General features: G+C 39.6%; 1 protein-coding gene across 5 annotated transcripts in view; it reads left to right on the top strand.

The window, feature by feature from the left end:
• The window catches only part of LIN52 (lin-52 DREAM MuvB core complex component), a 109,228-nt gene extending 85,080 nt beyond the window's left edge, over positions 1–24,148 (top strand). For 2 of the 5 annotated variants that reach the window (XM_065941517.1, XM_065941522.1), the window contains 2 exons: positions 4,534–4,592; positions 4,893–5,035. In XM_065941517.1, the coding sequence (XP_065797589.1) occupies positions 4,534–4,592; positions 4,893–4,902 (69 nt within the window). In that variant the 3' untranslated portion in view covers positions 4,903–5,035. Of the gene's footprint in view, positions 1–4,533; positions 4,593–4,892; positions 5,627–22,087 lie in introns of those variants that run through there. The other 3 variants (XM_065941521.1, XM_065941516.1, XM_065941518.1) reach the window with 3 other exon arrangements.
• Positions 24,149–25,149: the final 1,001 nt, after the last annotated feature.

Consider the following 25,149-nt stretch of genomic DNA (forward strand, 5'->3'; position numbering starts at 1 on the left):
TATTATGAAAATGCAGCTGTGAACATTCATGTGCAGGTTTTTAAACTTTCTTTTGATGTGGGATGTGTTTGTGTAAGTTTTGCATTGGACTCTACAGATATAATTTTAACTAGGTGTAAGTACAATGTATATCACCCAATATGTAAATCAGTTCAGTTCAGTCACTCAGTCATGTCCAACTCTGCGACCACATGGACTGCAGCGCACCAAGCTTCCCTGTCCATCACCAACTCCCGGAGCTTGCTCAAACTCATGTCCGTCGAGTCAGTGATGCCATCCTCAGCTTATGATGGTGATACAATCTCATCCTCTGTCTTCCCCTTCTTCTCCTGCCTTCAATCTTTCCCTGCATCAGGGTCTTTTCTAGTGAGTCAGTTCTTCAAGTCAGGTGGCCAAAGTACTGGAGTTTCAGGTTCAGCATCAGTCCTTCCAATGAATATTCAGGACTGATTTCCTTTAAGATTGACTGGTTTGATCTCCTTGCAGTCCAAGGGACTCTCAAGAGTCTTCTCCAACAACACAGTTCAAAGCATCGATTCTTCGGCACTCAGCTTTCTTTATAGTCCAATAATATCTAAATACATTTTGCTTAAACTTAGAGATAACTTAACCGTTTATTGATCTCTCCTTTGTCTTCTTGAGTCATTCAGAAACTGAGTAAGCAAAAACATGTCTTTTTTATTTCGTCATTCTCAGTATTGGATTCCATTTCAAAGGACTCTAGAGTTTGATATTTCATATCTTGAGCTAGAATGGAGAAGAATAGCATATTGTGAATCTGTTTACAGTTGGCTGACTATAATGGCTAACTGACAACAGTAGGTCATACCTTCTGGGTTTTTTTTTTTTGTTTCTTTGCTTTGCCTGTGCCAGGTCTTTGTTGCTGCGCATGAGCTTTTTCATTAGTTGCAGCACGTAGGCTTCTCCTGTTACAGAGCATGGGCTCTAGAGAGTGCAGGCTCAGAAGTAGCGCCTCATGGACTTAGTTGCTCTGTGGCATGTGGGATCTTAGTCCCCCAACCAGGGATCAAACCCACGTCCCCTGTATTGGAAAGCAAACTCCTAACCTCTTGGAGCACCAAAGAAGTCTGATGTTTTGTTGTTTTTAACCTTGGTCATATATTCTTATTTTGCTTTTGCGTAGAGTAAAACTTTGGAAGAATAGAATGCTTCTGGCACATAGAGATTCATTTCTTTATTGACATTTAACCTCAGAGATAGATACATCATTGATTATACAGATGAAGTGAATGTACCCAGTAACTCAAGCTGAACTTGGGCAATCATTAAGAAAGTAATTCAAAGAATGTGATTAATGTTAGGAATATTTAAGTGTTTTATTCACATTGTCTTCTGGCCTTTGACTCAACTCTTGATTTATTAGAAATAATACTCCTCAATCAAATCAGAACTAGATTACTAGGGACTTAATAAATAGTCTTTATTTAAAATAAACTTTTTAGTATGCTTCTCTACTGTCCAAAAAAATAAGTGTTAGGTTTGTTTGGTTACAGGAATGCTAGTTTATTAGAACATGAATAGAGAGGAATAGAGACTAATCTAAAATGTGGTTTTTAGGTAGAATTAGTTCAGGTTGATCTTAGAATCACAGAATTTTTAACTCTTTAAGATAGTATCCTCCACCCTGGATTCCATAAATTATGTCTTTTGAATAAGAAATAAAGACATTTACAACTTTTAAGGGAGGAGAAGGAAATGGCAACTCACTTCAGTATTCTTGCCTGGAAAATCCCATGGACAGAGAAGCCTGACAGTCTATGGTCCACGGGGTCACAAAGAGTCCAACATGACATAGCAACTAAACAGCAACAGTAGCTGTTAATTAATTTGGTGGGGGGAAATTCTTTCACAATGTACTGTGTTTAAAATATCTTAAAATTTTATTTGTCAATTATACCTCAGCAAAGCTGAAAAAAATTTTAAGGGAATTCCCTGGCAATCCAATGGTTAGGACTTCACACTCTTGTTAGTGAGGGCCCAGGTTTGAACCCTGATCAGGGAACTAAAGTCCCACAAGACCCACAGTACAGCCAAAAAAAATTTTACCAAATAAAACTTTTAAAATAAATGCACAGTAAATGTTTCCATTTTTAAAAAAAACCTTGTGAAAACCTCAGTCTTAAAACTTGACTTGGGAACAAATCACTTGACTTAATTGTGGTTTGGTTGTTGACAGTCACGACTTTTTGCTTAACCGAATATGGTGAATAATTATAATTGGTTTGTTTCTGCCAGATTTGCATAGATCAGATTTGTGACTTGTGGTTTAATTTCTTAAAGCAGGCCATTTCTTTTACTACTTTGGTAGCCACAAGAAATCCCAAACGGTTCTGGGAATTAAGAAAGTACTTAGAGTTTATTCTAAGATTTATTTCATAATGTTGACTTGCATTTATACCCCGGTGGCCTAGTGGAGAGGATTTAAAAAGAGCTGTCCTTAGCTTGCCAAGTTATTCCCAGATACTATATCCCCAAAGAATCAGTTCAAATATCACTCCTTTTCTAAAGCTTTTCCTGCCCATCCAACCCAAACCTTCTGCAGATTTAATTGTCCCCATGTCTATCTTTGTAATGTGTTGTATATACTCCTTTTATAGCTTGGATGACATTACTTGATAATTATTTATTTTCCAGTCTATCTTCTGCCAGATTCTGAAGGTTAAGGATTATATTATAACCTTAACACTATGGCACTAGAGATTGAGCTGAAGTTTTGATAAAAAATTCTAATCCTTGACTGAATTTTAATTTCTCCCTTTGTTGCTCATAGAGAAGATAGTATCGCTTTTCTGCATTTAGCTTTATGGTAAGAAGTATGCTTTATGGTCATAATTTTTTTTCCCATTTATTTTTATTAGTTGGAGGCTAATTACTTCACAGCATTGCAGTGGGTTTTGTCATACATTGACATGAACCAGCCATGGAGTTACATGTATTCCCCATCCCGATCCCCCCTCCCACCTCCCTCTCCACCCGATTCCTCTGGGTCTTCCCAGTGCACCAGGCCCGAGCACTTGTCTCATGCATCCCACCTGGGCTGGTGATCTGTTTCACTATAGATAATATACATGCTGTTCTCTTGAAACATCCCACCCTCACCTTCTCCCACAGAGTCCAAAAGTCTGTTCTGTACATCTGTGTCTCTTTTTCTGTTTTGCATATAGGGTTATCATTACCATCTTTCAAAATTCCATATATATGTGTTAGTATGCTGTAATGTTCTTTATCTTTCTGGCTTACTTCATTCTGTATAATGGGCTCCAGTTTCATCCATGTCATTAGAACTGATTCAAATGAATTCTTTTTAACGGCTGAGTAATATTCCATGGTATATATGTACCACAGCTTCCTTATCCATTTGTCTGCTGATGGGCATCTAGGTTGCTTCCATGTCCTGGCTATTATAAACAGTGCTGTGATGAACATTGGGGTGCACGTGTCTCTTTCAGATCTGGATTCCTCAGTGTGTATGCCCAGAAGTGGTATTGCTGGGTCATATGGCAGTTCTATTTCCAGTTTTTTAAGATATCTCCACACTGTTCTCCATAGTGGCTGTACTAGTTTGCATTCCCACCAACAGTGTAAGAGGGTTCCCTTTTCTCCACACCCTCTCCAGCATTTATTGCTTGTAGACTTTTGGATAGCAGCCATCCTGACTGGCATGTAATGGTACCTCATTGTGGTTTTGATTTGCATTTCTCTGATAATGAGTGATGTTGAGCATCTTTTCATGTGTTTGTTAGCCATCTGTATGTCTTCTTTGGAGAAATGTCTGTTTAGTTCTTTGGCCCATTTTTGAATTGGGTCATTTATTTTTCTGGAATTGAGCTTCAGGAGTTGCTTGTATATTTTTGAGATTAATCCTTTGTCTGTTGCTTCATTTGCTATTATTTTCTCCCAATCTGAGGGCTGTCTTTTCACCTTACTTATAGTTTCCTTTGTTGTGCAAAAGCTTTTAAGTTTCATTAGGTCCCATTTGTTTATTTTTGCTTTAATTTCCAATATTCTGGGAGGTGGGTCATAGAGGATCCTGCTGTGATTTATGTCGGAGAGTGTTTTGCCTATGTTCTCCTCTAGGAGTTTTATAGTTTCTGTTCTTACATTTAGATCTTTAATCCATTTTGAGTTTAAAGTGTTCTAGTTTCATTCTTTTACAGGTTGACCAGTTTTCCCAGCACCACTTGTTAAAGAGGTTGTCTTTTTTCCATTGTATATCCTTGCCTCCTTTGTCAAAGATAAGGTGTCCATAGGTTCGTGGATTTATCTCTGGACTTTCTATTCTGTTCCATTGATATGATCATAATTTTAACCAATTAAAATTTTATCAATAATTCTTTTAGTAATGAATTAGAACTGAAGACAAACAAAATCAAAGAGTCTGGGTAAGATAGGTTGCTGGTGTATTCAGTCGTGTCTGATTCTTTGCGATTCCATGGGCTGCAGCCCACTAGGCTCTTCTGTCCATGGGATTTTTCCAGCAAGAATACTTGAGTGGGTTGCCATTTCTTCCAGGGAATCTTCCAGACCCAGGGATTGAACCTGCAGATCACTGAGCCACCTGGGAAACCCAGGTAAGATAGGTTAGTGGTCCTCAAACTTTGGGCATACATCAGAATCACATTCAGAAAACTACGATCATGGCATCTGATCCCATCCCTTCATGGCAAAAATAGATGGGGAAACAATGGAAACAGTGACTGACTTTATTTTCTTGGGCCCCAAAATCACTGCAGATGGTGACTGCAGCCATGAAATTAAAAAATGCTTGCTCCTTAGGAGAAAAGTCATGACAAACCTAGACAGAATATTAAAAAGCAGAGACATTACTTTGCCGACAAAGGTCCGTCTAATCAAAGCTATGGTTTTTCCAGTAATCATTAATGGATGTGAGAGTTGGACCATAAAGAAAGCTGAGCACCGAAGAATTGATGCTTTTGAACTGTGGTGTTGGAGGAGACTTGAGAGTCCCTTGGACTGCAAGGAGATCAAACCAGTCAATCCTAAAGGAAATCAGTCCTGAATATTCATTGGAAGGACTAGTGCTGAAACTGAAGCTCCAATACTTGAGCCACCTAAGGTGAAGAGCCGACTTACTAGAAAAGAGCTGCCACAGCCACTGAAGCCCACACACCCTAGAGCTCATGAGCTGAAACGAGAGAAGTCACTGACATGAGAAACCCACACACTGCAAGGAAGAGTTAGCCCCTGCCCTCTGCAACCAAAGAAAGCCTGCACACAGCAGAGATGACCCAGTGTAGCCAAAAGTTAGCAAATAAATAATCTTAAAAAAAAATAAAAATGGGCATAAGAATGTGTTGATTAGTTGAGGAAACAAGTTTAGAACTCTGACCTCTGATTTTTGAGGCCAGGGGTCTAGCACCTATAAAATGCTTCTTTTCTCTTTCACTTCTTTATTGGCTCGAGTGCAAATAAAGTAAATGAAAATGTGTTTTAAATTTAATTATTAAACATTATAGTAAATGTTTATATACTGTCTAACCAGATTTCCCCTTATATTTTGCCATGTTGATGACACAGAAGTTGTTTTTAAGATCTTAAATTATCACCTGTACTGTCAATGAAAGAGTATGTTTTCATTCAGTATATGCTTACTATAGGGCTTCCCTGGTGGATCAGTGGTAAAGAATGCACCTGCAAATGCAGGAGACGTGGGTTTGATCCCTGGGTTGGGAAGATTTCTTGGAGAAGGAAATGGCAAACCCACTCTAGTTTTCTTGCCTGGGAAATCCCATGGATAGAGGAGCCTGGTGGACTATAGTCCATGGAGTCATAAAAGAGTCAGATACAACTGAGTGACTAAACAGTATGCTTATTATGTTAACTATATATAGATTAAACTCTATATAGTTATTATATATAATCTATATATTAAACTATACATATAGTTATTATATATAGATTAATCTCTGGAGTTTCCATGAAGTAGACTACTATACACAGTATAATATAATCTTCTGGTTGACGATATTTTTATGTTCTAAGTCACAAATGTTGTAAATAAGACTTTTCAGAAACATCAAAACTGGATATTTGAAAAACACAGAAGGTTAACTAGCTGTAATTTCCACTCATAAGTAAACTAACCACTACCTATTGTTATGGACCTGGGCCCTTGGCCCGTTTAATCAATAGAAATTGATACAAGGCCAGATAAGAATTCTAGTCAGGGCTTCATTAGGGCTGTGCTGCAGCAGGAGGGAGGGAAAACAAGGAGCAGGCATTCTTGCTGTCTCCCCAGAGGAGCTGCTTTGGTCCCTAAAGGGGATAACGACAGGGGCAGGTCTGTGGACTGGGCAGGAGGCATAGCTTAGGTGATCTGCCCACTCCGTGGTGATACTGATCCCCACTCTGCAGGGATCCCGCTTTTGCTCTCAGCCCCTCAGAAATGGCAGTTGGTTCCTCCTGTCCTTTCTGTATCTTGTTCATAACTGCCCCAAATCTGCACTCCTGCAATTGTTTTCAGTCCATTATTGTTTCTTTGTATTCTGTTGCTCAGAGATGTTAGTCCAGGTATAAGCACTCTGGTTAAAGGTCCCAGGTCCCAGCCTGTCTCAACATGACTACCTGGGTAGACACATCATACAATCAAGGTCTCACCTTGATATGATGTTCTTTTGCAAGAAATTCAGGGATTTTCCTGGTGGTCCAGTGGCTAAGAATCCACTTTGCAATGCAGGGGACTCGAGTTCGATCCCTAATCGGGGAACTAAGATCCTGCATGCCGTGGAGCAACTAAGCCCATGCACCACAACTAAAGATCCCTCATGCTGCAATGAAGATCGAAGATCCCGCTTGCTGCAACTTAAGACCTGATGCAACCAAATAAATAAATAATGTTTTTTTTTAAAATTCATAATCAAGTGAAAACAGTAATTATACATATGTACTACTACATGATGTTTTTTTTTACTACATGATTTTAAAGGAAAAAGATTTTTAAATTAAGCCCCTTGCTGGATGAATATTATAAGTGAAATTCGCTTGGTTGTGTCCAATTCTTTGGGACCCCATGGAATTCTCCAGATCAGAATACTGTAGTGGGTAGCCTTTCCCTTCTCCAGGGGATCTTCCAAACCCAAGGATCGAACCCAGGTCTCCTGCATTGCAGGTGGATTCTTTACCAACTGGGCTATCAGGGAAACAAATACTATATATTGGGTATTTTTTTTCCCAAGTCATTTAGGGAAAATATCTTTAAAAGTCTCTTCCATTGATGAATTTATTCTCTGGTCAAGTTGAGAACATGAACCATATATATGTGAAACTACATTGCAAAAAATTAAAACCAAATTATCAGAACAAGTAGTTTGTTTTAAAGTGGATAAATCATCATCTATGAAATAAGAGTGATCCAGTTAAAGTAGGAATAGGGAGGTCATCATTTATATTCACAGTTGTTGATGGTGTGAAGGCAGACTAGCTGAAATTTAGCTGTTCTAGTGAATCAGCTTCCCTGGTGGCTCAGACAGTAAAGAATCTGCCTGCAGTGCAGGAGACCTGGGTTCAATCCCTGGGTTGGGAAGATCCCCTGGAAAAGGAAATGGCAACCCACTCCAGTATTCTTGCCTAGAGAATTCCATGGACAGAGGAGCCTGATGGTCTGTGTAGTCCACGGGGTCACAAAAACTCAGATATGATTTAGCGACTGACAAACACTAATGAATGTTTAGATTAAGCTCTTCATTTTTGTAGCTTGTTAGCTATTGAACTGGTCTAGACCTTAAAGTTACTCTTACTACTGACACTAAAGCTTTATTTTTATTTTATTGAAGTGTAGTTGATTTGCAATACTGGGTTAATTTCTGCTGTAGTGACCCTAAAGCTTTTTCAATTCAAAAAATATCAGTTCAAAATTCAGTAAATGAGTAACCAAGGACTTATTCTTTCCACTTCCCAAAGAATTTTGTAGAAGCAAAATGTTGAGCAAGAGAATTTCACTTGTAGCTATTTTATGAATAAATTGAAAATTGTGCTTAGATTTGTCAGTGTGGTTCCTTAAATAATTAAGAAAGGTTGGAAGGCAGCAGGTTCATATTATTAGACTTAACCTGAGTAAGATTTGGTGGACTTTAAAAAATATGTTATCTGCTTTTGATCGTTTGGTCGTGTGTAATTTGTTCCTCATCCAAGGAATTTAACGATAGAAATAAACATTCATGACATAAAAACTCACCCCCTTTCTCAAGCTTTTTCTGTCTGTTCATTTCTAAGCCCTCTGCATAATTAATTGTCCTCATTTCTGTTCCCTGGCCTACTCTTCATTGTATTATGATATGCAGTGATAATGAGAAAAAGCTATATTTCCAGAAAAGCAGTTGGTGAAGTTTGCTTTTTATTATGAAGATTTTACAAACGTTACTAAAGTAGTGAGAATGCTATAATAAATTCCACATACCCATCCCCAACTTCAGTCAGCTTTCTGCTATTCTTGTTTTATCTCCGCCCACTTATATCACACTTTTGTTGTGGTTGTGTTGTTGGCTGGAGTATTTTGAAACAAATCCTAGTGCTATGTCATTCATAAGTACTGTAGTATGTATCTCTAACCAAGAAGTCTGTTAAAAAACACAATTATTACACTAAACAAAATAAAATAATAATTCCTTAATAATATAATCCTTGTCCAATTTGGCTAAAAACTGTTTTTCACAGTTGGTTTGTGTGAGTTGTTATCTGGAGGTCTGCACATTTGCATTTGGTTGACATTAGACTTCATTCTGTTAATCTTCTCTGTAAATAGGCACGCACTGTTCTTCTAGGGCTCCCCCACCCCGGCCAGTGCTATTTAATTGTTGAAAAAACTGGTTTGTTTGTCTCGGAAGATCTCCTGCATTTTAAATTTGGATGATTTTTATCCTGGTGGTAGCATTTCATGTTTTCCTTCCCCCCCACCCCCACCCCCAATTTCATGCGATCTAGTAGAGTTAGAGAATAAAGTGATTTTGGAATCAGTCCTTTTGGAAAGTATGGTTCATAAGTGTAGTTGCTATTGCTGCATATCAGAAAGCATAAGACCTTCATTTGTTCCAGTTTCAATGAGGACCATTGGGTTTAGGTGGTATAAATCTGATCGCTTTCATAATAAAAATGATAATTATCATCAGCATCTATTTGGTTTTCCTGAAATATAGTCCAGAGTGGAAAGACAGGAAAAAAAGATTGATTTTTTTCCTTCCCTTTACTGATTTTCAGAACATGAGATGAGTTGAAATAACTAAGGACTTTTAAGAAACATAGGTATTTATATTTAATATATTTCTAACTACTATAATTTTTATTCTTTTTGACAGTCAGAACTGTCCCATCTTTAGTTAGTGGACACCCCTTTTTGTTGACTCCTGTGTTGTTTGACGTGATTCTCGTAATCTTTGTCAACTTCCTTCCTTTCAGCATGTCAAGATATTCTGTGTTCATTTACTGCTTCAGACTTAGAATCTCATCCATATCTCCAAGTAACCTTGGTTCCTTTTAGTAGAAATCTAAGTATTAAGAGTATTCATTAGTACTAAACTGTTAGGCTTCTGGGCCTTTTCCATTGTCAGAGTTGGTAAATGAGTGTTGTTTTGTTTTTTAAAAGAAAAAGAAGTTGTATTCCTACCAGTATGCCTAGTTCAAATTAAAAATGTTTAAGGGTATTAATTGATATTTTAAAATTTTAATTTTATTGAAGTATAGTGGATTTACAGTGTGTTAGTTTCAGGTGTATAGCGAAGTGATTCAGTTATACTTTCTCTTGAAGATTCTTGTTTCATTTATAACGCTTTTTATTTTTATTTTTTTTAAATGTGCGGGCTTCTCTTGTTGCAGAGCACGGGCTCTAGGGCATGTGGTCTTAGTAGTTGCGGCTCCTAGCTCTAGAACACAGGCTCAATAGTTGTGGTGCACAGACTTAGTTTCTCCGTAGCATGTCGGATCTTCCTGGATCAAGGATTGACCCCATGTCTCCTGCATTGGCAGGTGGGTTCTTTACCACTGAGCCACCAGGGAAGCCTGCAATTTAAGATTTCTTTGTGCCTCATTTATGTCTTTAGGATATCTACTTGTAGGGATATAGTCAGAATATGTCTTTTAGAATTATTTAAACTTGTACTGTGTGGTTATGCCAGATTTCAGAGATTCAAGTTATTTTTAGGTTATTTCCATTTTTAGAGATTGCTTTTTTTCTGTTTAATGATTTTTGTTTTTTGGCCATGCCACATGGCTTATGGATCTCATTCCCTGACCAGAGAACTAACCTGTGCCCCCACCAGTAGAAGCACAGGCTCTTAACTGCTGGACCACCAGGGAAGTCCCTAATGAATTTTTTTAATGTATAAAATATTTATATAATAGTGTCCAAAAGTAAAATGTATAAAATAAAGTATAAAGTGTCTGCTTCTATCTCTCTCCTGCCCTCTGCTCTTTTTCCTCTCCTAGGTAACCGTCTTTATTAATAAAAAGTAATACTAAACTTTATCTTTCCATTATTTCTTTTGAAAATGTAAGTAAATATACCTATGTATTTCCCCATGTCCTACTTTTCCATATAAGGTAATCTACTATACACACCTTGCTTTTTTTTCCCCTCAGCAACATCTTCTGGAGTTCTCTCCATAGCAATGTATAGGTCCCTTCATTCCTTCTTACAGCTGAACAGTACTCTATAATAAGGAGTCCGCTCCGTGAAAATGGACATTTGGGTTGTTTCCAATCTTCAGTTATTGCAGGTAGTGCTGGAATGAATAGGAATATGAATACCCTATTTAATATTTTTGTTGGTTTACCTTTGGATAGCTACCTAGAAGTAAAATTGCTGAGTTAAAGGGTATAAAAAACATAGGTAATTTTACTGGGGCAAAATTTCTTATACACAGTGTTGAATTAAGAGTTGAAACGGAAGTAGAGTTCCTCTTTCCTCATATATGAATAGATTATTTCAGTAGATATATATATATAGCTGACCACCTACCACATGCCTGGTATTATTCTGGTTACTGAACAAGATAGAGTAGGAGTCTCCATAGAACTTCATGGAGCATAAGGTAAATAAAGTTAATTTCAAATTTTGGTGAGTGCTGTGAAGGAAGTAAATGTGTTGACATGAAAGAGTAACCAAGAGTACTCACTTTGGATAGGGTGGCCATGGAAGCCCTCCTTAAAAGGTGACATTTGCCATGGAATATTACTCAGCCATTAAAAAGAATTCATTTGAATCAGTTCTAATGAGATGGATGAAACTGGAGCCCATTATACAGAGTGAAGTAAGCCAGAAAGATAAAGAACATTACAGTATACTAACACATATATACGGAATTTAGATAGATGGTAGTGATAACCCTGTATGCAAAACAGAAAAAGAGACACAGAAGTACAGAACAGACTTTTGAACTCTGGGGGAGAACGTGAGGGTGGGATGTTTTGAAAGAACAGCAAGTATATTATCTAGGGTGAAACAGACCACCAGCCCAGGTGGGATGCATGAGTCAAGTGCTCGGGCCTGGTGCACTGGGAGGACCCTGAGGAGTCGGGTGGAGAGGGAGGTGGGAGGGGGGATCGGGATGGGGAATACGTGTAACTATATGGCTGATTCATGTCAATGTATGACAAAACCCACTGAAATGTTGTGAAGTGATTGGCCTCCAACTAATAAAATAATATTTAAAAAAAAAAAAAAAGTGACATTTGAACTGAGATTTGACATTAAAAAAATGATTAACACTGCCATTTATAGACTTTCCTACTATGTGCCAGACAATATAAAGGCTTTTTCTTACCTCATTTTATCTCACAAGTCTCTGCAATATCTATTTTATAATTCCCATATGAGAGAACTGATGCTCAGAAAAATAATTTGCTCAAGATCTTAAAACTTGTAAATGGGGGGCTGGGATTTGAATCAAGGCTGGACCCATCTAATTCCAAAGCCAGACAAGAGAAATCCTTTTTACTATATACATTGCCTCTCTACCAGAAAGAAAGCAGAGAATACCGAGTTAACATCATAAATGGTTTAGTCTGTTATTTTAACCTGGCAGAAATACAGTGTTTTGTCTTTTTTATTTTTCTGTTCACATTTACTATTGAATGATTACAAATTCAAAATACATGTGCTTATTTTCTGTGGGAATATTGTTTGTGTAAGAAAACAGAAAAACATGTCTTCTTGTCTAAGTTAAGTAAAACAATTTCAATATCTGTTTTTATTGTTTTCAATTTAATTATGGTTCTCTGTTTAAAATACTGTAGCAAAAATATCCCCCAGATATTTCTAGCCTATTAAAATGATGCCCCTTCTAAGTATCCTATTTATTTCACAAACATTTGTTAAAATCTATATTTAAGGTATTTTATAGTGTATGTTTGAAATAACTTCATCAAATGAAATAACCAAAACATGCAAGGTTCTGTAAATAGCCTTTAAATTTTAGGCAGAAATTTTTTTCTTCTACCAGCACTTACTGAGCACCTAAATATACCGTCTTAAATCTTAAAACAACTGACTCAGGTAGGTACTAAACCCCCGTTTTACAGATGAAGGAACTGAGGCATAGAGAGGCTACATAATTTACTTGAGATGACTATCTAATAAGTGATAAATTCAGACCTAAAGTTCAAATCCTTTGCTATTGTAAGCTTTTCTATATCATATATAATATATTAAAAAGTCCTATCAAAAAACAAGAAAGTAAGGAAATACATTTTTCCTTCCTGGTGGGTTAAGTGCATACTACCGTCCTATGAACCATGCGTGAAGATGCATAGACATTTTCTTTGGTGTCTTAAACTGAAACTACCTGCAGTTAAAACTCAGGATTCTAATTTTACAAACAAGGCCACCTCTAACAAAATTAAAATAAAATTACATTATACCCTGGCTTAAAGAAAAATTCTCCAGTAACTATAGAAGTGCTTGTGGTATGAAGACAGCATCTTAAATCTCCATGTAAGTCATACACAAAGTGTTATTGCCGTGAAAAAATAGTGGCGTGAATAATACCTGCTCACAGCCCAAGACACTTGATGTATCTTGGGCCTCAGTGTTTGTTGGATTTTGCAATTTCATGAACAAGATTTGTATTTTTTTAAAGTTCTATATTTCTATGTGTCCCACTTGATGTCAAATCTGTATTCTTAGATTGTAGCGTTCCATTAAAAAATATAAATAATCTCAGCCCCTCCTCCCTCCTCCCCCTCCCCCCACACTCATTTTGTATAATATGGTAATGATATCACCGTAGCAGTAATTACGGGTCATCTTCATTTCTTTCATCTCTGCCTGTTCTGATGGCTTCATTCCTTTGACGGAAAAGATTTGGCTCTGGGTGCTATGATTATTTTGTTAAGCGTTATTCGAATAGACAGGAGTGAGAGAAATTAATCAATCCAAATGCAATTAGCATCATGTTTAACCCAGTGATGGACGTCTCAAGGTGAAACAGCTAGGGGAGTTTCAGACATTATTATTCAATCCAGTGGTTCTTATCTAAATTATAATCAAGAGAGGTTTTTATTGGCCTCGCAGTGTGAAGATGTAACTCTTTCCCTGGCCTGGGGGTCAGTAAGACTGGGGTCTGCATCCTCTGTAGATGTTTGCTACTGCCAGCACCCTGAGGCAGGGATGTTCCCAGTAGGAACGTTGTCTTAACATCTAAGTCCTTGAAATTTATCTACGCTGGGATCCTGGTCTGATTTTCCTGGGAATGGGATATTGCCTGTGAATGAATTACTCTAACTTGGGGCACAATATTTTGTGTCCTGATGAAGTCACTTCAACTAGTCACTCTTTCTTAACCTTACATGATAGATTATTATTGCTGTACTTACTTTATGAATGAGGAAATTAAGGCTGTGTGAATCTACTAGCCTTTTGGCCATAATAAGTGTTTCACCACAATCTGTATTAAGTACAGGCCCTGAAGTATGAATGTTCTGTGAAAATTTATGAGTATTTAATGAAAGATTGCCCCAAGGGTATTAATCCATTGCTTTGATCTGATTGCCTTTCACTCAGTTGAGTTCGCCCTTGGAAGGGGAACCAAGTGAAATAGGCCTGTGGGCCCTCTAAAGAGGAAACAGACTACAAACAAGAAGCTGTTAGGTCTCATTTCTTGAACACAGATCTTTGGGGTCGCTTGTTGTTTTGGTTTGTTTTTTAGTAGGGAGAATGATGATAAAAAGGATTGAATGTTTGAAATCTTGTCTTGTTTTGCTTTTGAAAGAGGACAGAAAAAAAAAAAAAAAAGAAAGAGGACAGGACAGGGAGAGTTGATGGAGAAACACAGGCTTTTGCTTGAATACATTTTTCAAATACCTGACAATTAAGATTCTTCTACTGCTTTCAATCTTCAGGCATCATGGCTGACACTTCCCGTATTTTATGTTCCTGCTTGATGTTTTATATTCTGAGAATAAATCTGTTGGCTGGATATTTCTGTCTTCTTTTCCCTCTGTTGTGAAAAGCCATTAAAATTATTTTCCATATTGGAACTGTCTAAATGCGTTTAACTGTATGTTGAGTCCTGGCTTTTCTTTTTTATATTACTTCTTAGATAAAACAGTCTCTGGAAATGACCCTTACTATGAATTGAAAAAAAAATGTTTGACATAAAATTATCTTTTTCTAAATTCAGTGGAGAGAACACTGTTCTTAGGCTAGCTACCCTTTTTGGAAGAAAAAGTCCTGTTAGAGAGACAGAACACTCTATAGAAACAGAATCTGGAAAGTGTGTCCCCAAAAGGATTTTTTAAGAATTCTTAGGATGAAGATTTTCATAGTCAATGATAAGTTTGGTCACAGAGGTAGCACCCAGGCTGTACTTTCCTTAGATATGTATTTCATTGTCCTTTTGAAATGCTTATTATGCCCAGCGAATTTTGGGCAAAGGCCTCAAGGCTACTCTGTCTGCTTTCAAATGCTGCTTTTATATATTTTAGAGAAAACATATTTCTACCACGTACTCTTACTTGGGTTGACTCGTCCATGAGTTGATTGAGGATGGTCTGTGGACCTTATTACAATTGTATCATTTTCTGAGGGCCACCAGTGTTCTAATGAGGTCCCAAGAGAGCCCTTCTCATCCAGGGACTCCATGCCCAGTTCATAGCACCTTCTGTTCTTGACAGTGGCCCCAGCCCCTGCTGCTCTCCTATCAGAGGCATTATAAAGTACTTAGTCCTTGACTTGAATTATCAGTCACTTAGTGGTAGGTTTTGTGTGGAGGTCTGACTGGAGCATGGTAAGTAAGTAAGGTATCTCAGCCTAGCAGCCTACTTGGGCACTGCTCTGCTTTATGTCGGCTCTATGCCAGAGTGACAGGAAACCCTCCCCTCCCTGTTCCTGTGAGAGAGACATCAGCTCTATGAATCACATCGGTTTCCTTTGTTCTCCTCTGATGTACCAAGATACCTGTGAACCGCTAGCTAGCTGTCTCCAAGGCCACTTCTCATTTATGTGAACCTCCCTCATACCTAGAACCTTGCAGGTTGGGCCTCCGTGCCTCGGCTCTTCGTCCGCCCGCTTCATGCTCTTCTCCGGCACAGTGCACACTGATGACTGCCAGGCTCCTCCTCGTTGTTAGAACACGTTCAACCAAAAAGTCAAAACTGTACCCAGAACAAAGGGCACATCATTTCCACTGAGTATCTTCTATAAATCTAGTTAAATAGATAACCATGTAACACACTGATTTAAACCAAGCTAGGGTTTTATGTGCTCCTTTTTGCTAGAAGGAGCTGCTGGTACAGTTAAGGAAGGTTGCTGCCCCTAACTAGTGCCCAGGTTTGAGCCTCCAGAGTACACCTGGAGTACATTGTACATTATACAAATGCAAGACAGTCATGTTTCCCTTCACACTTGAGAGCTTTTAAAAAATAAATAGTTCATCCCTTTTTGCCACTCCTGGTGCCGCTTGTATGCTTTTTCGGGACTGATCTGGTACCTCTTTTGTGACTTGGCAGCTGAGGAGATGCCATTGTTTCTTGTGGCCGATGGATGCCCAAGGAAGGAGTCATCATATTAATGAAAACTAAGAACAGTCATTGTGTTAATTTGAAGGTGGCAGGGCAGGACAGTTCTGTGGCACACAGATTAAACATATACCACTTAGTAAACTAATGAAGGTTTACTGTGAAAGATAGAGTTTATCAATAAGGTAGATTAGATTCCGATTTAATGGGCAGCCAATTCATGAAGCAGACATACTGTAAGAGCAAAATAATTTACTGGAATATGAAAGACAAGAGCTGAATGAGCACGCCACTGATGAGGAAGGGGGGACTGTCACAGAACCAGAATTCTGCCCCATTTGTTGTCAGTCAAAAGGTAACATCGGTCATTTAGGGGGTTGTTATGTTTTGTTGTAAAGGAGTGTATGCTCATGTGCATCACCAGGTACATGAAGTGCAGTGAAGAAATGAGAAAGGAGCACACGAAAGAACAGAGGAGCCCATACTGTAGTAGCCAGGATGCAGTCGGTGTGTTCCCGCAGCAGACGGGAGGTGTCTGCTGTGAAGGAAACTTGCTCTTTACTCCAGAACTCAGTTCCTTCCGACCAAGAAGACATGCTCAGCTAGAAGACTGCAGTTCGGTTCTCCCACATCCTGACTGCTACAGTATGGCTTTTTCTATTTTTTCCTATATGCCTTCCTCACTCTTTACTGTACTTTAAGTAACTGGTGGTGTAGATGAGCATATTACCCACCCCCTTTTTAAAAAAAAAACTAAATACAATGTTATGTTTTGATGGACAACAACCGGGGCAGATTTCTGGTTCTATGACAGTCCCCCTCCTTTCCTCCATCAGTGGCATGCTCATTCAGCCCTTGTCTTTCTTATTCCAGTAAGTTATTTTGCTCTCACTGTTTAACAGAAAACAAACAAAAATCCTTGCATACAATTCTCCTGTTCAATTGGAGAATTTTTTAATATTTTTCACTCTATCACTGTAAAACCCAAGGCGATTTTTAACTCTTTTGTACATTAGCTGTTATGTGTAGGGCAATCTGTCTTAAAGCAGGGATAAATTGCTCTAAGAGAAATGAATCCTAGATAATTTTCCCATTAAGCATCTTGTGGCTTAAATAAACTTCCTGTTTGACATGAAAGAAAGAGTCATACAGTAGCTAGCATTTACCAAATGCCTGTGTGACCCTTGTATTAACCCCACCTTGAACAGATGAGGAGTTTGAAACACAAAGAGATGACTCTGGCGACTTGCCCATAGTGGCTCAGGCTCAGTATGGGAGCTGGGATTTTGAGTCCGAGCCTGGCTAATGCTAAAAACCCTGCTCTTGGGATTTCCCTGGCAGTCCAGTGGTTAGGGCTGCACGCTTGCACTGCTGGGAGCCTGGGTTCAGTCCCTGGTCGGGGAACTAGTCCCGAAAGCTGCATGGCACAGCCAAAAACTTAAAAAAAAAAAAAAAAGCCCTGTTCTTTTCACAACATTATGCTGTCTCCTTTGTTTCCTGGCTACTCATATTAGAGTCTCCTGGACAGTCTGTTGCTCTTCAGGATGTGAGAGAACCAGTGAAAAGTAACTCTCCTCCACCTCACTAATAATTAATTATATTGAGGCACAGGACTATTTAAAATAATTTGCATTAGAACCAAAAACCAAATGCTGTGAGTTTCTTCCATTTCATTAAAAGTTACTTAATCTTTCGATTGTTTCCTGTCTTAAAGCAAAGCAGAATTTTATCAGGCAATTGCCTCAAAGTTATAATCTGGAAAATCTTTCCGTAATGAAACCCATATGTCATGGGCGAAAGGTGCAGAGCCCTGGCAGAGAGGGCTGGTCTCGTGAGAGCTTGTGCACCCAATCTCGTTAACCAGGGTACCTCTGGTAATCCCTCATCCCCTCACCGGTGAGAAATCAATCTGTACCACTGAAATCTTTTTCCACCAGCCACCAGAAAATTTACTGCAGAGAAGGCAGTTTGGGGATAGTCATTGTGGAAAGGGAGCCAGAGGCAAGGCTGAGTGTAGGCTGGAGGAATTGGAGAGTCTAAAGAAGAGATTACATTCAAGCACACACCACCTTCAGCACAAGCAGGATGGAGTCCTCCCTTCAGCCCTGACCTCTCTAACGTGTACCCAGGTGTTTACAACTGCCATGAACCTGACAGCCCTAGGGAAACTGTGAAGGGGTAATAGAACCAGAATCAACCTGGAAGTTGATTTTAGTTTATCCGTTTGTCGTCTTTAAATGTGTACACATTGTCCCCTGTCGCTCACTCCGCAGCAGTTCACATGTTCAGCCTTTAGTGAGAGTCTTGATTGTGGCTTCCTCAGCTTATGGCCTGTGCCCAGCCTAGGAGGGCCCGTAAATCCCAGCCTGACGTGGAGGCTGTGCTTCTCCTCTGCACAGCATACACTGTGCTGGCCGAGGACCAGTGGATCCCTCTTGGCTTAGTGACTAGACTGTGGTAGCAGTGTTGCCTTTCTCTTGAATCTTATAATCCTAGAGAATTAATCCAGAACTAGAAGATAGTTAAAAATGGTGTTGACTTCAGATAAAACTCTCTAGCAATTTTATTGTCCCCAGGACGGTCTTCTGACACATTGTGGGGAAAAACGAACCAGGAGAGAAGGCAGAAATCAGAATTGCCAAGCTAAGGAGCATGTAATCTTACCCTGACTATTAATGTAAGGATTATACCGTGAAGGGATGGAACTAAGCAGGAGGACGTAGAAATACCTTCGTCTCCTCTGTCAGCAAGCCGTCGTCTTCTCTAAAGGTTTTTTCCCCAAAAAGATTTGAAATCCTTTGTGGGAGTTTTTTAGTAAAATATATTTACGTGTAAAACCATACTGGAAGGGGGTGGTGTGGGGGGGGGGGGGTTGTGTGTAGAAGAGGAATACGGAATAGTAGCAGAAGGCTGTCTCTCTACTCCTAATGGGATTTTGTAGCAGCATGTGCGAGTTTGTTTCAGAAGTCAAAAATGAACAGATGTTGGTATAAATTACCTCTGTGTCTGATGTCTTGCAAATTAAAAGCGCGGTTGGCATCACTAAACAATTTCACTAGGTTTGGGGGGTGCGGTTAGCGGGCGGTGATTACTGTAGCAGGTTGGTAAGAATCTTCATACTGCAGTAGAACAGGAGAGCCAAGGATAAAGAGATGAGGAATAAAACCAGGGGTATATGAATTAATCAGAGATGTTAACATCGCTGATGACAAGTGAACAGGAGGGCACGTGCTCTGGAGCAGCCGCTGACCCACAGCAATTTCTCTGTGCACAGAAAGGGGTTGGTGCTTAGGATGTGATTTATAGGGTACAGCCCTCTTTTAGGGAGCAGCTATGTCAGGAATTCGTATATCTCCTATATAGGACCAGCGAGTAGGAAAACTTTCTCCCCTCCCGTGTAGAAGATGATGTCTTTTGAATTACTTCTACTTTTACGGTGGTTTTGCTGCAGCTCTGTGTACTTAGATTAGGTTGAAGGGGGAGGAATGATTGAGTGGAAAGGGGGTTGTTAAAAAGGATTGGTTAAATTCAAGGAGAGCTTGCCACTGAGAGACTTTGGAATATCTGTTTATTTCTTTTTTTAAATTCTTTTGATCCCTTGAATAGATTGGATCTTGTAAAATTTTAGGTCTTAAAATATTGGTCATTTTCCCATTTGGGGAAAAAAAAGTAAAGAATTGGGTCTTATGAAGTACAAGAGGCAGAAATAATTAGTAAGATCAGTACAGTGCTCTTAGCCCAGGAGTTTTGAAACAAGGCTCAGTTCTACCCACTGAGTTTTTTTTATTACCCAAGTCTGATTTCCAAAGCACCTGCTTCTAGCCATACTGCAGGGTCATTGGATACTGTTTTTAAAGTCATTAGTAAGCATTGGAGAATAGACAGAAAACCTATCCAAGGAGGAATAAATGATGAGACCCACTCTGAACAAAAGTATAAGTAGTCAGTTCCTATGGGATCAGGCTGAGGGGAAGATTCCAAGAAATGGGATGTTTGAGATTGCTAGTCAGCCTTATCACAGTCCACTCACTTATTCACTCAGGAAGTACTGCATGCAAGAGAAGCAACAGACTACCAACTTCCTCTGAAAGGTGATGTGTTAATAATATTACCACTGCATGAAGCATGATCATGGCTGAATACCCAAGAGGGCAGAGCAGGTGGTATTAATATGCTACTCATTTTACAGATGAGGAAACTGAGGCTCAGAGATCCTACCCAACTCAAGGTGTCACCTAGCTGGCAAATACTAGAGTTGGAACTTAATTCAGATCCTGTATTCTCTGAAAGAAGTCCATGCTGTCTCCCCTGGGCAAGAAAACACTTATTCAGATTTCTGCTAGAGTAGTTAGTCCTATGCCTGGATCTCTCCATAAGTCTGGTATCACTTTCATCAAGGGAAATGACTTTCCTGCCAAACAAGCAAGGTAAATTTTAAAAGACTCCCACAATGTAGAGAGTGGACCAGTGAGGGTCACTGACAAGTCTTACTGTTTGTCTGTGGAAGGGAAGGAAACTGACTTTAGTGTGTTCCTGCTTGGTTCCAGTTTTGTTGTGTATCATCATCTAGCCAGCAGTTATTCAGCAGATACTGGGTTCAGAGCTGTGCTAGGTGCTGGGGATGTAAATAATAGTAAAATACCATCTCTGCCCTCAGTTCTTATATTTCCATGAAGGAAGACAAATCATATCAACAAGTAATTGCAAGTCTTATAGGAACTTTATATGTATGGAGTTTGGCATAAACTCACTGAAGGAATGGTCAGTTTGATTTTGGCCAGGGTAGGGTTGTGGGCACATGAGACAAGACCCAGCACTGGGGCTTCCATTCCTAGTTAATGGGATTTCCTTTTCCTTTGTTGGAGCTTTGAACTTGTGAAAGATAAGGAATGAGTAGACTACAGTTGCCTAAAACTTTCCTATAGTTACAAAGTTTGTACTGTTTTATTTCTTTCTTGTACAGATAAACCAAGAACTATTCAATATAGGTGATAGGGGTGGGAAGTGGGCACCCGTCATCTACCGCTATTTGCTCTGCTGGAAAGGAAAGCATAGAGCCTAGAGTGAAGGTCCTTCTCAGCCCAGCAGGTGCCTCCCTATCATCTCTCTTCTTTGGCCAAGATGGAGACATGTCCCTAGGAGGCCAGAGGGCACCGCAGCCTGCTCTGTGTCCACTGTGTGGTTTCAGACTTCTGGACTCCAGGGCCAGCTATAGAAAACTTTAGGCACTGTTACATCCATTTAAGAGACATAAAAAGAGGATCTGTTTAAGAGACATAGGGATAAGAAGGAAGGGGGTTATGCCACATATGATTTTTTTGAGAATTTGCTTGACCGATCTAAAACTGGGGGCTTCTGGAGTGGGTCTTGTAATTGAGAAATGTTTTACTTTCATTGTCAGAGCCTCATATGTAGGAAAGTAGCTGTATAAACGCTCTTGTAACTACAGCATTCAAAGATTGATGGTACTGAAAGTCAGAGAAAGACACATAAACCTTGCCTGGCTATATTAAATATCTAAGGACTGACAATGCCAAGAGAGAGAAGACCAAAGCTCTATAAACCCTACTTTATTACTCCATCCACAGATGAACTGCACTGAGGGAATATAAACCCTGTTATATTACAGTGTCCAGGGACTACCACTCCTGAGAGATGGGGTAAATGATCTCTAATTTTGATTTGAGATTATAAATGTCCAGAGACCAACAATCCAGAAAAGACTGTGATCTTGGTTGGATTTTAGCCTCCAGAAGCAAACCTCCTGAGACAGTAAATGTGAGAATTAGGTTACATTCTTGAGGGAGAGGGGGATTTGGGGGTAGCTCCCTGGTGATTTTTTTTAATAGGGTAAATGATAAAGATTTCCCCAGTTGGCCTGCACCATATAGTAATTACCAACTTCAGGACAGTGTTGGTAATTACCATAGTTGTCTAGAGTGGTTTGTGTTTCCCACTTTTTGGAGGTTAGTAGGGATGGAATCTGTTAGCAACTTTGTATACAATTTATGTCAATGCCCATTCTCAAATTAAATCTTCCTGTGAACCCTTTTTCAGAGTTTAGGTGCTCATTGATCTTTCATGTACTTTGTGATTCCAGCCAGAGAGATGACACGGGGGAAATTCCTCAACATTCTAGAGAAGCCCAAGAAGTAGCAGCTGCTGTGGACAGGATGTCCTGGGGCCCGGAACCATGCTTCCTTCCCAGTGCAGCTCTGAAGATGCACACCTCACTGCTTCTTGACCAGAGGCCAGAGGGTGCACTCCAGAATTCACCCGCTCCCCTGCTTCTGGCACTCTGCACCTCTGAGGACATTTGGCAGCAAGAGAAGAATCTGCTCTACCCAAGGATTGGTGCAGTTATTCCATCAGCTTCCAGACTTTGACCGTCTCAACCTCGGATGTTGGTGACACCAGAGAGCATATCATTCTTAAAGGTCAAAGTCCTGCTTTCTCGTTTCCAGAAGTGATTCAGGAGTTCCAGGATCTTACAGTTGATTTGACTCAGTGATGGCAAAGTCAGTGAAGACATGTTGATTGGACAAGTTCCTTTGAATTGTACTTCATCTCTTAGGAAGTATTTATGATGCTAGGAGACCAGAGGCCAATTAGATTCTGGACCAGTTAGATTCAGATCAGGGTGCAGTTTGACCTGCGAACCCACCAATGTATACTAGGTTCCAGGAATCCCCAGCTAGAGAAATGCTTTTGAAACTCTACACCTCTCACGATAGTCGCATCCCTCAATGCCTTCTGTTCCCCACCTCCAAGGGCCCCCCATGTGTTTTGACTCTGGGGAGCGGGATCCCTGTGTACCAAGTCCCTCCTGGGATTAGCTTGTACAGTGAAAGGCGCATGCAGGGTTGCATTGGCTTCTAGATATCAAGACTAGCTTAAAGGTGATGGAAAGGACTTTTGAGTTCTGGTTAATCTGTTACAGATTCAAGTGAGAAAGTAGGTATGGTCTGAAAGATAGGAGAAGGGGATTGAGTACAGGAGTTCCCATTTGATTAAAAACTAGAAATTCTAATTGACCTTAAAGGAATGTGCTGTGGAATGGTGGCAATATTTTGCCTGCCCGCACCCCATCCCATCTCATAGCACAGATTAGATAGTGCACTCATATAATAGAAATACACACACACACACACACACACACACACACACGAGAAAGAATTTCTTGACTCTACAGTTCTTATGGAGCTCATTGTCCATTATCTATGTTAAGACCTGAAAATCTAGCCCATGTTTAAAATTGATTATAAGTATTCTCCTTATTTTGTCTTATAAGCCAGCCCCCAGCTTCTGTTATTTTGAGAAGTTCATGGGTTTCCTAAACTTTATGAAAAGAACATCCATGTGGCAGTAGTGTGTTAGTGTTTAGACACTAGGGACGTTGTGGTCAAGGTTTTGATGCTAAGTGTCTGGCTAGGGTACAGCACTGCTCAGTTTAATAGCTGGTCCATTAGCCATTTTCTGACCCTTCTGCCTTGTTTCCCATGCTAGAATTAAGGTTGGATTTTTCTTTGATTTGCTTCCTTTGACCATCCATGCAATTTTACTTATTGATCAGGGTGGGTGGAATTGAACACAGGACATTAAAAGAGAGTATGAGAAGGCAAACATTCTGTTTGGATGCAATATATAAGGTTAGGCTAGAGAGGTTTTGATTTTAAGTAAAACTTATTGACATTCCTTTATCTTTAATGCGGTTAAAGAATGTAAAAGATGGGGAGAGAGAAGGAAGGAGGGCTGTGCAAAAAAATAATGCCACAATGTCAGATCCTAACTTTGCTCTGTTTTTCGAGTTGATGGTGTCAGGCGCTTTAAGTGCTTGGGGAGACTGAGAACTAGATGGGGAACATTGGGGTACCTCCCTCAGACCAACCCCAGTCTGTAAGCTGGTTTTGGGGTCTGCTTTGGCCTCTTCCTTTTACTGTTATCTTATCCACCAGCACTTAATATGCGTAGATGTTTTAGAATTGCAATATTTATTGGTTTTGTGTTTGCCGTCCTTAGAAATGTTATTGATTTATTTTTATATTGATAATATAAATTTATGTACAATGTGTGCATGTATGTATTTCAGGGTGTTAGAGGATTGTACTTTGTGTATGGTGGTTTCTGTGTCGTCATAATAAATATGTACCTTTCATTAGAAGAGTGAGTTTTTCCTCGAAAGGTCAACTTGCATATTTACAGCACAGACCTCATCAGAAAGCAGCTGTAACAGCAGATACCCACTGACTTCCCTTTAACATCACGCTGGGCGATGTGGGGCTTTGTGATCATCTACTACATGGCCTCCAGCTGCCAGCTACCAGCCACCCAACTCATTGTTTCATACTTCCCCTCGTCTGCTAAAGTCTAGATGTGTCCTCCTGGCATGTAAAACTCTCTTCATATAACCCTAAATAACCCTCCAATTTGGTCTACTTTCTCTCCAATGTATGAAGTCTCTATCCCAGTTAATCTGAACAGTTCCCAGTTCCTCACATGTGCCTTTGAGGATGCAATTGAGTTCCTGGAAGCCTTGGATCCTTTTCTTGCCCATTAGCCTTCCTTCCTGTAAACCCTGTGATCCAACTGGGCATAATCCTTCCCCCTGCATTCTCACAGCATTTATGTGTACCAACCTTATGACTCTTATTACTACAGTCTACCTTATATTTAAGTGATCTGAGTACATATCTTAGAGCCCCACTAATTTATCTGCTCCCTGAGAGTATGGCTGTCTCCCACACATCTAAGTTCTTCTTCAGTGGCTTCTTTGAACTGGAGGTTCATGACCTGTTTGTTCGCATGCTTCGAGTTAAACAGGACATATCAAAAGCAAATATTTCTCTGCCATCTGCCATAAACCCTTATTATGCATCCCTTTACAACTCTGTTCAAAAACAGAAGTACTGATGTAATCAGTACTACTGCTGTCACTCATTGATGGTTTACCTGCTCCAGACCAGAGCATGCCCTTTTAGAGAAAACATTCCCTTTTAAGGAAAGCAGATTGCTTAGCATCATTGGTTCATCATTGATTGCCAAGAATACATCTGGGTAGACAGGACATTTCTCTGATCTAGAAAAGCACGACTGGGGCTTCCCTGGTGGCTTAGTGGTAAAGAATCCGCTTCCCAAGGCAGGAGACATGGGTTGGATCCCTGG

Source organism: Muntiacus reevesi, chromosome 7, assembly GCF_963930625.1.
Source record: "Muntiacus reevesi chromosome 7, mMunRee1.1, whole genome shotgun sequence".
Taxonomy (NCBI): domain Eukaryota; kingdom Metazoa; phylum Chordata; class Mammalia; order Artiodactyla; family Cervidae; genus Muntiacus; species Muntiacus reevesi.